The sequence below is a fragment of the Vulpes lagopus genome, chromosome 1 (genome assembly GCF_018345385.1).
Source record: "Vulpes lagopus strain Blue_001 chromosome 1, ASM1834538v1, whole genome shotgun sequence".
Taxonomy (NCBI): Eukaryota; Metazoa; Chordata; class Mammalia; order Carnivora; family Canidae; genus Vulpes; species Vulpes lagopus.
In genome coordinates this window covers 37,135,011-37,147,125 of record NC_054824.1, presented here as the reverse complement: position 1 = coordinate 37,147,125, position 12,115 = coordinate 37,135,011, and the positions used below count along the sequence as shown (strand labels likewise).

At 38.6% G+C, this 12,115-nt stretch overlaps 1 protein-coding gene across 1 annotated transcript in view; it reads left to right on the top strand.

The window, feature by feature from the left end:
• Positions 1-12,115, top strand: part of CD109 (CD109 molecule) — a 129,489-nt gene that overhangs the window by 87,024 nt on the left and 30,350 nt on the right. Inside the window, exons 21-23 of the mRNA XM_041725239.1 lie at positions 1,913-2,131; positions 2,887-3,031; positions 5,443-5,619. Coding sequence (XP_041581173.1) covers positions 1,913-2,131; positions 2,887-3,031; positions 5,443-5,619 — 541 coding nt within the window. The remainder of the gene's footprint in view (positions 1-1,912; positions 2,132-2,886; positions 3,032-5,442; positions 5,620-12,115) is intronic.

Below are 12,115 nucleotides of genomic sequence, written 5' to 3'. Positions count from 1 at the left end.
TCTAAGGATAGTATTAGCGTGTGTCTCTACATTCTGTTTAATTTCCAGCACAGGTTTTCCACATTAGCTGCATAATTTCCTCACTATATCTGAGGCAGGTCATTATCTTTCCTGCTTCCCTGTACCCTTTCCTAGCCTTCCCTGCATCTAGAAGACGTTGCTGCTTCTCACTGCCATTTCGTGCTCCTTGCAGTTGGTAAGAACTTCTTTCAAGACCTGGCTTGAAACTAGGATGCCCTTCCTCACCCATTCTGTTATGCCTTGTTTCCATGTTTATATAGTGTACTCTATTTTGAATACAGTGTATTCAAAACAAGGCTTTGTTTTTTGAGTCATGTGTCTTATGTTTCCTTTAGTTAGTCAGTTCTCTGGAAGGCAGGCCTATTAGGCCACCGTTTGTGTTGTGCCCATTGTAGTACTAACCAAGTGACTGATTTTTTTCTCCCCTTAGAGTAAGTAGGGGTATGTAATTAATTTCATTATATAAAAATTCCACAATCTCTTTAAATACTATGTTTTATAAATTGTATTTTAAAATTGTACTTAAATTTTTTAAAAAAGATTTTATTTATTTATTTGAGAAAAAGAGAGCAGGAGTTGGGGGGAGGGGCAGAGGGAGAGAGAGAAGCAGACTCTCAGCTGAGTGGGGAGCCCAATGGGGGCTCCATCCCAGTACTCTGGATCATGACCTGAGCTGAAGGCAGACACTTAACAAACTGATCCACTCAGGTGCCCCTGAATTGTACTTTTTAACTTAGTCAACAATTATACATTGTAAAGAGCAAAAGATCTGGAATCAGAAGGCCTGGATTCAATGTCCTGCTCTATAACTTACCAGCAAATAAGTTAATAGTAGTTTCCTCCTCTGTAAAATAGGACTAATAATTATTATTCCTAGAGAAAATATTTTGATAAACAGATGAGAAATGGAAATGGAAAACAACTCATAAAGTATAAGGCTTGGGTAAATGCTGTTTTTTTTTTTTAAAATCTTTTTTATTTACTCATGAGAGACACACACACACACACACACACACACACACAGAGGCAGAGACACTGGCAGAGAGAGAAGCAGGCTCCATGCAGGGAGCCTGATGCGAGACTCAACCCCAGGACTCCAGGATCATGCCCTGAGCTGAAGGCAGGTGCTCAATTGCCGAGCCACCCAGGCATCCCATAAATGCCGTTCTTGATAAGATTGGCAGCTTTGACATATTTTACAAAAGTTTACAACCAATATATGCTTCAGTACTCATCTCTGTGTCATTCTTTCCTTGGAATAATTTAGCAGAGATTCTCGAAGGATGTAATAACACTTCATCTTGTTTGTCTTAGGTGTTTATTAACGGGACCAGTGTCCTAGGATGACTCAGTTAAACCAGGCTGGTGGCAATACCATGACATGAAATAACCTTTCTGGGCATGTCCTTCCCACTCAAAGGCTTTGCATAATGACAGAACTTAATGTTAATGGGCATTTAATGTTAGAAATGGAACTGCTGGGGTGCCTGGGTGGCTCAGTTGGTTAAAGCATCTGCCTTTGGTTCAGGTCATGATCCCAGGGTCCTGGGATCGAGCCCTGCTTTGGGCTCCCTGCTCAGCAGGGAGCCTGCTTCTCCCTCTGTCTGCTCCCCCTTCTCCCTGCTTGTGCTCTCTCTATATATAAAATAAATAAATTTAAAAAAATAAGTGGAACTGCAGAGTGCCCTGTTCCCACATATCTGGAGATGGAGGAGAGCATAGAGAAATGAAGATTTTCCTGATGACCCTCTCATCCTATCCTTGGCTGAATCTCTGTCTCATCTTCCTTAGTCTTGAGTCCCATGGATTTAATAGCATTTAACGTGGGGATAAAGCAACACTTTTCTGAGGAGCACTTAGTATAGAAAAATTTTGATAATTTTCCTTCCAGGTTGAAGTAATCATTGAGAAAAGCGACAAATTTGATATTCTAATGGCTTCAAATGAAATAAATGCCACAGGACACCAGCAGACCATTCTGGTTCCCAGTGAGGATGGGGCAACTGTTCTTTTCCCAATCAGGCCAACATATCTGGGGGAAATACCTATCACAGTCACAGCCATTTCACCTACTGCTTCTGATGCTGTCACCCAGAAGATTTTAGTAAAGGTAAGTATTTGAAGTCTTGAGTAAGTGAAACAGAAATACATAATTGAAAAGGAAACAGAAGATGGTTTTTCTCTTGGTTAAATTTGTTGGCAAGATCTAGTAGGTCATCTCTACCCACTTGTTATTGTCTAATTGTTTTCTCATCTGTATGCAAAGATCTATATTATGTTTTGGAGATAATTGCCAATATTCTCTTTAACTTTATGGTATGCCTGTATAGTGAATCTCTTTTGGAATCAATTGCATTTACAAACTGTGTTACACTGGGGTCCTAGTAAATCATGCCAAGTGGATATGTAGATTTTGAATTTTGAAATTCCTCAATATAATTGGAAGATATTTTGTAGATTTATTTTGGAGAAGATATTATGCAGAAAAAGACAACTCAGCCTAGTAGATAAGCACTTGTGTTCCGATGTGACAGCCCTAGGTTCAAATCCCAGCTCTGTCAAATGTGATTTAGAACAAGATGTATAATCTCTCTTTGGATAATAATAGGATTTACTTCAGAGGGTTTTTCTCATCACCTTTTCATCTTATCCTTTGCCATTCCAATTACCATTTCATGAAATGTTTTGTCTACTTTAACTAGAAAGTAAGCGTTTAGTAACAGATTTGGAGCAGGAATAAAAAACAGTAGGTATTTTTTTCAATTGTACACATACTGCAGATACAACAGGCAAGACATTTATCTTATTTATATAAAGTTCTCTAAACAGATGAGAGATGATGATGTTAATTGTTTTTTCCAACAGGCTGAAGGAATAGAAAAATCGTATTCACAATCCATCTTGTTAGACTTGACTGACAACAAGTTACAAACTCCCCTGAAAACTTTGAGTTTCTCATTTCCTCCCAACACAGTGAGTGGTAGTGAACGAGTTCAGATCACTGCAATTGGTAAGAATACAGTCTTATCACCATTACTACTGGTTAATTTGTATATGACAATATAATGTACATATTTTATCTATGTTTAGGTGTGTTTTTTAATTTAGTCATAATGAAAAGAGGTTGCAAAAGTTTTTAGTTGATACCAGCTGCTGAGTACAATAGAAAGACGAGCAGATATGTGTCCTAGACCAGTTCTTAATCACAGTGTGCATATGAATCATGCAGGGATCTTGTTTAAAGGAAGATGTTGGTTTATTAGGCTTGGGGTGGGGCTTTAGATTATGCATTTCTAACCAGCTCCCACTTGATGCTGATGCTTCTGGTGTATAGACCACTGTTTGGGTAGCAGCACCCACCATAATGTGGCTGGAGGGTGGGGTTATTTCTAAGAGTGGAGCTTCTGGCTTCTGTGACTTTCAGCCACTGGTACATATCAGAATCTTTTATGGAGTTTTGTAAAAACGCAAGCTCTACTTTCAACCCACACAATCAGAATTTCACGGGCTATGTATATTTTGAAAAGATTTCACAAGTGCTTCTAACTAGAAGTTGAGCACTATTGTCTAGAGCTGTTCTCTGTGCAGGAGGCAGATAACCTTTACAGCAGGATGCAAACAACCTTCTGATTTCACCCTCTCCTGGTCACCTTCTGGCAACCTGAAAGTATTATTACATCAGCTGTTAAACATAGCTTCCACATAAACTATTTATCTGGTTGCACTTCACAAATAACTGAAGGAAATGTTTAGATTAATGAAGATTAATGAATCTAAATAGTTTGTTAGGTCTTCAAGATGTCAGGACCTAAGGCACTTTTTTCAGAGGTTCTTTTACATCCCATCTGATCTAATACTTTCCATTATAGCTCAACCAACTAATCCCTTATAGAGTACTTTTTGAGAATCTTAGGCATAATTCTTAAGAAGAATTAAACAAGCTCTCTACCTAGGGGAATAAATTCTTCCATAGTGTTGGGATGTGGGGAGGTGCAGCACACACATGGGGGGATGCAGTACACATGCACACACACATAAGTGTGTGCATACACATACACACAAAGGGAAGATACTTTCAGTTTCAAATGCATACCACCATTCTTTACATTGGAATGAGTCTATCTTTAGTTATTGAAATACTCTTGAGGTTTGATTTTTAAGCTTGATACAAAGAATGATTTTTCAAGTTGTATTTTTATATGGTTATTTATTTAAAAAAAATCTATTTGGTAGCCCAGAATTTTAGTGTGAATATTAGTTTGCTTCTTTGAATTTTGAGACTATAAGTTTATGTTCACTTTGAATGTTAAAAACCATAAAAACATGAATGATAACAATATAACCTCTATTAATTTTTTTGTGTTAACATCTTAAGTTTAAGACATCATATGCCAGCATGGCTGCTGCCTATTCATTTAAAAGAGGTCTTCCTGTCTTTTTAGATTCTTTTTTTAAGGATTAGGTTATCACTAAGTTTTTGGACTTGAAATGAGTAAGTTTCTAAAATAAACTAGATGGAAGAGTGTTCTCCATACAACTTAGCCACAGTGGGGTCAGAATTATTTTTTTAAGATTTTATTTATTTATTTGACAGGAAGAGAGCACAAGCAGGGAGCATCAGGCAGAGGGAGAGGGAGAAGCAAGCTTACTGCTGAGCAGGGGAGGGGGTACCTGATGTGAGGCTTGATCCCGGGACCTCAGGATCATGACTTGAGCCAAAGGCAGACATTTAACTGACTGAGCCATCCAGATACCCCTCACAGTGGGGTAAGAATTGGAACTCAGCCTCTGTATTTCTAAATTTTTTGCTTATTTCCCTAAGTCATGGTGTTAGAATGTAGGTAGAGGTGTCTTTTAAGCAGGCATTTTGTTAATTTTATATTACTAACTTTGAAGAATATCCCTTATCTGTTTTGATTCTGAGATTCATTGAAATACGTTTACATGTTAATTCTACTTTGTTTTTATTAAAGAGAACACATTGAAAAATATTATAATCTTTACTCTTAAATAATTTCTCAAGTGTTTGTAGTGTGTTAGTAAGAAATCAGAGTGAAGTTCTAGTTAAGTGAAGAATACTACTAATAAAACATTTCTTTCTTATATAAAAATGATGGTTTCCTGATGGTCAGTTCCTGATATTTTTGTTCAAGAATTATTTTTTAAACTTCTTTTTTGCCTGGCATATGCCACATCTTTAACTGAACTAGAAGTCTTATTTGTCACATAATCTACAAGTTTGGTGCCACTGTGTAATCAGTTACTTGACCAGTCTCCCTAAAAGCTTGATATAAAGTCTGTACCCTGTTCTAGGTTTGCTTCAGTGTCACATGCCTTCTGTACTCAGCAGAAGTTTCTTTGCCACCAGGAGCTACAATTACTGAGTATTTGCTGAATGTATTGAATATCTTGTGCTTTCAGGAGATATCCTTGGTTCTTCCATCAATGGCTTAGCCTCATTGATTCGGATGCCTTATGGCTGTGGTGAACAGAACATGATAAATTTTGCTCCCAATATTTATGTTTTGGATTACCTAACTAAAAAGAGACAACTGACAGAAAACTTAAAAGAAAAAGCCCTTTCATTTATGAGGCAAGGTAAGCATTTTAGAAATGTACTTTTATTTGTAAATTTCTTTATTTCTTTTTTTTAGGCAGAATCCACTCTAGACTGTATTTCAGTATAGACTGATTTGTCTTTGCTGTGTGATTGTAGAACTAGATGGTGTTGAAATGTGCTAGAAGCAGTGGGAAACTGTCACCATTCTTCCTGCAGCTAATTGTCACTAATTGCTGCTAACACGTTAAGGAATTAGTGTCTAGAAGGGTTTGTATTTTAATTAGGGACCTGAAATTTAAAGCTACTTAAAAATCTAGAGGACTGAGTGTTCATTTATTCATCACACATTTATGGAGTATCTGCTGGTGCCAGTGTCAGCTCTGCCACTGAGGAAACAGGAGGTCAGGGCCTTTCTTCTCAAGGAATTCTTTGTTCAGTGAAGACAGTCTGTACATACACACATGTGGTGCCATGGGGCGGGCACCTTCTCAGTGCGTTTAAAATGTCAGGTAGGTGGGAGTTAGGAGGGCATAGTTTATATGAGGAGGCCCTGCTCGACTCTCAGATGTCAGACTTGTTATTACTGTCCCCTGAGTTCTTGAGAGGCAGATATTGTTCACGGATACCAGATGCTTTGTGTCTGCAACTTGCAAATAGCAACAGTTACTATTAGCTGAGCACTTATATGTGCCAGGCAGTGTTTTAAGCACTTTGTAATTAATGTCTCATTTAATGCTCACAGTGTTAGTATTGTCCTCCTGTTTTTACAGAAGAGGAAACTGAGACACAGAAAAGTTAATTAACTTATTAGCAAGTGAGTAGTAGAGCTGGGATTTGAACTCACTGCCTGGCCCCAGAGTCCATGCACTTAATGTCCATCCTTAGACAAAAACAAAAATGTTTCTACTACTACTACTACTACTACTAATGTATATTTGATTTCCTCAAATACTCCAGAAGCCAACTACCCAAAATTATGATCTAGGTTTTGCATTTCCATGTTAGGGGACTTCTAGGAAAATCTCTGTGTGGTTGAGTTTATTTGTCTACATAATTTGGGCTACCTGCTGCCCATCAAATTTATGAGGATTAGAATGGTTTATGCAAAATGCTAAAAAAATCCTTGCTCAGTGTAATCTAAAAATCCCAACTCCTAAGTGTTTTGTTTTTGTTTTTTGGAAGGAATAGGTTAAATGCAAATAGAGGCAAACTGTTAGTGATTTTACTAACTTCTCTACAGTTATGAATTAGAAAGCTTAAAGACATATTTTGATGTGAGCTTTTCTTCCAGGTTCCCTCATTATGTAGGAACTTATTTATCCTAAACTAAATATTATGTAATAATGGTAATAACCAACCCTGTTAAAGGCTTTACAAATGTTTTCATTTAATTCTTTTTTTTACCTTAAGATTACTTATTTGTTTGACAGAGAGAGAAAGAGAGAGAGAGAGAGAGAGAGAGAGAGAGAGAATATGCATGTGCATGCTCTGGCATGTGTAAGGGAAAGGGGCAGAGGGAAAGGGAGGTAGAATCTTAAGCAGACTCTGTATTGACCACAGAGCTGGATGTGAGGCTCTGTCTCATGACTCTGGGATTATGACCTGAGCTGCAAGAGTTGGATGCTTAATGGATTTGCCACCAAGGTGCCCTATGTTTTCATTTAATTCTTACAAAAACCCTAGGAGGTATACATACTGATATTATTTCCATTTTACAGGTGAGGAAACTGAGGCATAGAGAAGGTATATAACTTACCTATGATTATTTCCAGGTGATATGGTGTTGGAATATGTGTTCTTCCTCAGATCGATATGGGATAAGTTTACTTGGCAACATTTTTAGGTTTTTAAAAACCATAAGCTTGGATGGAAAAGGTCTAGGAATTGGCCAAGATGTTTGAGTGTGGCTAATGTGCAAGAGGTCTCAGGAGGCTTCTGATACAATAGTAAGGACATTACCTAGGCTCCTATAGGGAAGGAGAAAGCAAAGGTTAGAATCTGCAGTGTCCGGTGAGATCCAGGAGGATGAGCTGGTTGGTATCCAAAACTCTCCCTGGGGTAGGCTGGTACAGACCAGGGCTGAGAGGGAGGAAGGGGATTGTGAGTCAGAAACCATGTGCTGCATGAGAGGACAAACAGGGAGACCAGGGCTTGGAATCAGAGTTGGGTGTGAACTGAGTACTGCTGTGATGAAGGAGATAGTGGTGTATTTTCCACTCAGATTAGAGCCAGGCCCATAGGCCTGGGATGTGGTTAGGTCTTCAGGAAATTCTCGAAGATTTAGCAATTGGTACTTTCCATACAGAGCTGCCCATTTAAAATCATCCTCCTTCATACATATATTTGTGAATCAGTCATATTTAAACATGTAAATACAAGAGCTGCTTTTTTTCAAATTCTATTATAATTAGGTTTAAGACGTGGTACCAAGTGCTGTCTGTGGTACAGTGTGTGCTGTGGTAAACAGAAAAATGAGATTTTACACATTGCCATAATGGTTACCATAATGGTTATGTTTATAACCATGCCATAATGGTTATGTGCCATAACACATATTTAAGGAGATGGAAAAGTATTTGGGATTGTCATAATTTAATGCTGTACCTTTTGTAAACAAAATTCTGTCTTATATTCAGAATGCAGTGTGACTGGCTTCATGTAGAAGTAGGTACATAGGGACTAGACTGTTGATTTATAGTCTGATACACATTCTTTGGGATAATTTAATAAAATAAGATAAAATATTGTTGAAAATGCCACATAATTCCATATTTTATATGCTTTATGGTTGGTAATGTTAGGTAGTCAAATATTAATGCTTTAAAAAAAGAGGATCAGTTTTATAGTTTGAACCATTTAAGGAATGATAAAATGAGGGATCCCTGGGTGGCGCAGCGGTTTGGCGCCTGCCTTTGGCCCAGGGCGCGATCCTGGAGACCCGGGATCGAATCCCATATCAGGCTCCCGGTGCATGGAGCCTGCTTCTCCCTCTGCCTTTGTCTCTGCCTCTCTCTCTCTCTGTGACTATCATAAATAAATAAAAATTAAAAAAAGGGCCCCACACTTTATAAAAAAAAAAAAAAAAGGAATGATAAAATGATAAAATCATCCCTTAAAGATAATTTCAGTTGTGCTTTAGATACCTTGCTCTGGGTTAGCAGAGGTCCTAAAAAATGAATGCCCCAAATCCTTGGTATCTGTTGGTTTTCCGAAAGGAGTGCTGGTCCCTCAGGCCAGCCTCAGCCAGGTTAAGAGGGCCAACCTGCAGTTATTTCAAAGCCACCCTTTGGGTGGCTGCTTTTCCTTGGTGCTTCTCCCTTCCTCACACTTGCTGGTTGTTAGAAGGTGCAGAGGGCCAGAGGGCAGAGAAAACATCATTCTCTAAAGGCCACGTAGTTTTCCAAGGTACCATAACCATATACAACGCTACTGCTGTGAAGGAGGCAAACACCACCTTGGGGACAGGAGGGTCCACTGGTTACGGTGCCAGCTGTGGAGGCTGTCACACCAGGGCTCGGAATCCTGCCGCCTACGCTGGTTTTCCTGAGCCATGTTTTCCCACCTGTAAGATAGGGATAATAAAGTACCCACTTCATGGGGGCTGTTTTGAAGATTAAATAAGATATTTTAGCACTTTAACATAGTCAGTGCCCAATAATTGTTAGCTGTAGTATACAGTTGGTTGCATCTGACTGGGGAGTTAGGGTTCATAGTCAGCAAGTAAACCCTGTCCAGCTGCCTAAAAACCAAATGTGAAGTTCTTCCGCTCTCTCCATCCCACGGCAAATCCTTCTGCTCAGACAGCATCAGTGCTCACCTGGACAATGCCAGTGTCTTCCTTTTAGAAAATCTCTTTGCTTCTATGTCCTTCAATACAGGTTCCACATATAATAAAAGGGATCTTTTGAAAATGTTAAAGTCACATCACTTACTTGCTTAAAATTCTCTAATGGGTTCTCTGGTGGTGAATCTGAGGCTGCCCCATCTTGGCAACCCCTCGGCTCTATCTGGAGCCCTCCCTGCTCCATGGTGCTTCAGGGCTTTAAGCTTGCTCTTCCTTCTCCTGGAATCCTCCCATGGCTGGCTCCTTCTCGTCATTTAGGTAGTGTTTCCCTTGGAGTGGCCTTGCCTTCGCATTTAGGAGCTCTCATTTATATAACTTCATTTCATTTTCTTCACCACACTCAACATTATTTAAAATGATCTCTTTTGCCTATTATCTGTGTGTCTCCTGCATAGAATGTAAGCTCCATGACAGTGGGGACTGTGTTTAATCTTTGCACTATTCTATCACTACATAAGCACCACCATAAATACAGACTGGATGAATGAATTACTGTCAATATTAATTTCTTTGGGCCTTAGGTTCCTTATCCTAATGCAGAGATTGGGCCCACAACATCTCTTAAGTACTTCCACAATGCAGCAATTGTTTCCAAACATTAAAGGTTTACCTGGCCTTGGCATGTTCTTATAAGCTAAGAAATGGAGCCAGTGGCTTCAGCTCACCTTTTGAGCTGGTGAAGTGATTGATGGCAACCGACACAATGGAGCTTCCCCAAATACATCATTTCACATGCTGAACTGAATTGTATTTCAAAGTCGTGGACAATAGCTTCTTGGTATAATGATTTTCATTATGAAATCAGTGTCTCATTTCAGAGACTTTGTTTTTTCTCTTGCCATCACATTTGCCAAAGTCCTCTAAATATACTGTAGTTGTTTTTATTTTTTAAGAAATTAAAGTGGCTTTGGCATGAGTCATGATTATATTATTTAAATGTCATTTATGAACAGCGCATTGTTTTACTTAAATCATGCTTGGCCCAGGAGCCTTGTAACCTAACCCATTGTTTTTTTGGTCAAAACAACAGCTACATCATTGAATGAAGTCTCTTTTGCTGTCAAAAAGAAAAATAGAATCGTAAATTGAAAACTGTTTTGGGTAAGGACTGGAAATCCTGTTAATTAGAGATTTAAATCACTTGTTTTCCTCAAATATTTAAAAATGGAACCCGGGGCTCCATTTTTCAAATGAGACTCAGACCAAGCCTAGTTGAGTACATTATATATATTTTTTACATTGAAATAAAAAAACAGGAAAAATAGGTCTTAGAATTCTGATGCTGCCCTAGTCCTTGCAAGAATGGCTACAGGCAATAGTGAAATTGCTGAAAACCTAAAAACCCAGGGAAGTTCTTATTTCCCATATTCCATATCATGCAGAGTAAGGACATTGATGATGATTACTTTTCTCTTAGCACAAAAAATATTTTTATCAGCTTTTTACCAGAGGAAGTGAGTGACAGAGTCACAATGAGCTGATTTTACTTCTTTTATTTATATGTAATTTTGATACTTGAGGTATACCAAGTGAAATTATCTTTTTTTCTATATATTTCTGTGAACAGTATTTTCATCTTTATTATAATAAATTGCAAATATTTTACATTTATGGCTATTCCAAAGAAAATTCATAACCCAGTAAGTGTGTAGGTTATCTGACCCTTCATAAACAATAGTTCATGGTCATTATCCTGTCACCCTCTTGACTTCTTCTGTATTCTAATATAAAGAAGTGTCTGTTAATTCCTATTTACTATTGTTTTCTAACTCAAGAGCTATTCTTGAAACTATGACCTTGGGGCAATTCTCTTATTTCCTCATAAGCTTTTGGAGAAAACCATATTTTTGCCTTTTTCATCTATTACGAAAAGTCTCCAACTGAGGTGACTATGCTTGAATGTTGAATTGTATTAATAGTGAACATCACAGCTGAGTCAACAATGTCCTTTACTGCTTGTGGCATGGTTGATTTGCAAGAGAAGCAGTTGAGGATTCTCTAAGGGATGCATGGCTGATTTAAGGTAAGGAAGGAAACTTCACAGGATATTCCTACTAGAAGAGTCATATTAGTTCCTCTCTCTAGGTTCTGATTCTTTCCTTTGTTCTGCTATGGGAGCAGAGCTGGAGGTTTGGAGTCTCAGTGTCATCTAAGCCAGCTCAAGAAATGCACTCTGCAATTAGAGATTGTCTGCGAGTCCTCCGCCTCCTCTGGGCTGGCTGCACTGTAGAGGAATGGTGCGAGTTGTTGATATTAAAATGGGGACTGTTGGAGGTCATCCACCTGAGGGGTAATTTCCATAAGCACTGATCTCATCTGCATGATCTCATCTCTCTGGTTTTACAATAACTCATACTTGGAACTGCAGTTGTTGACGTGACTTAGGGGCTTGGAGGCACATGGTCCTCTCTTTAGAAGCTGGTCCTTCTCACAGAGATGTTTCCTGTAGTGATGGTGGGTCCTGAAAGCTTTCTTTTCTTCTTTTTCCTCTCCTCTCCAGCCCTAGTGTCTCCTCTCCTCCTCTCCTCTCTCTCTTGCCTTCCTCTCTCTTTCCTTCCTCTGTCAGATTGAGTTCACAGTTAAACTCTGCTATCTGGTGGATTTAGTCCTGAATTGGAAATTGAAGAATGTCTTGGATTCTTTTGCTAATTTCCTTTGTAAACACTAGAAAGTTTTTCTGCTTTTCTGTG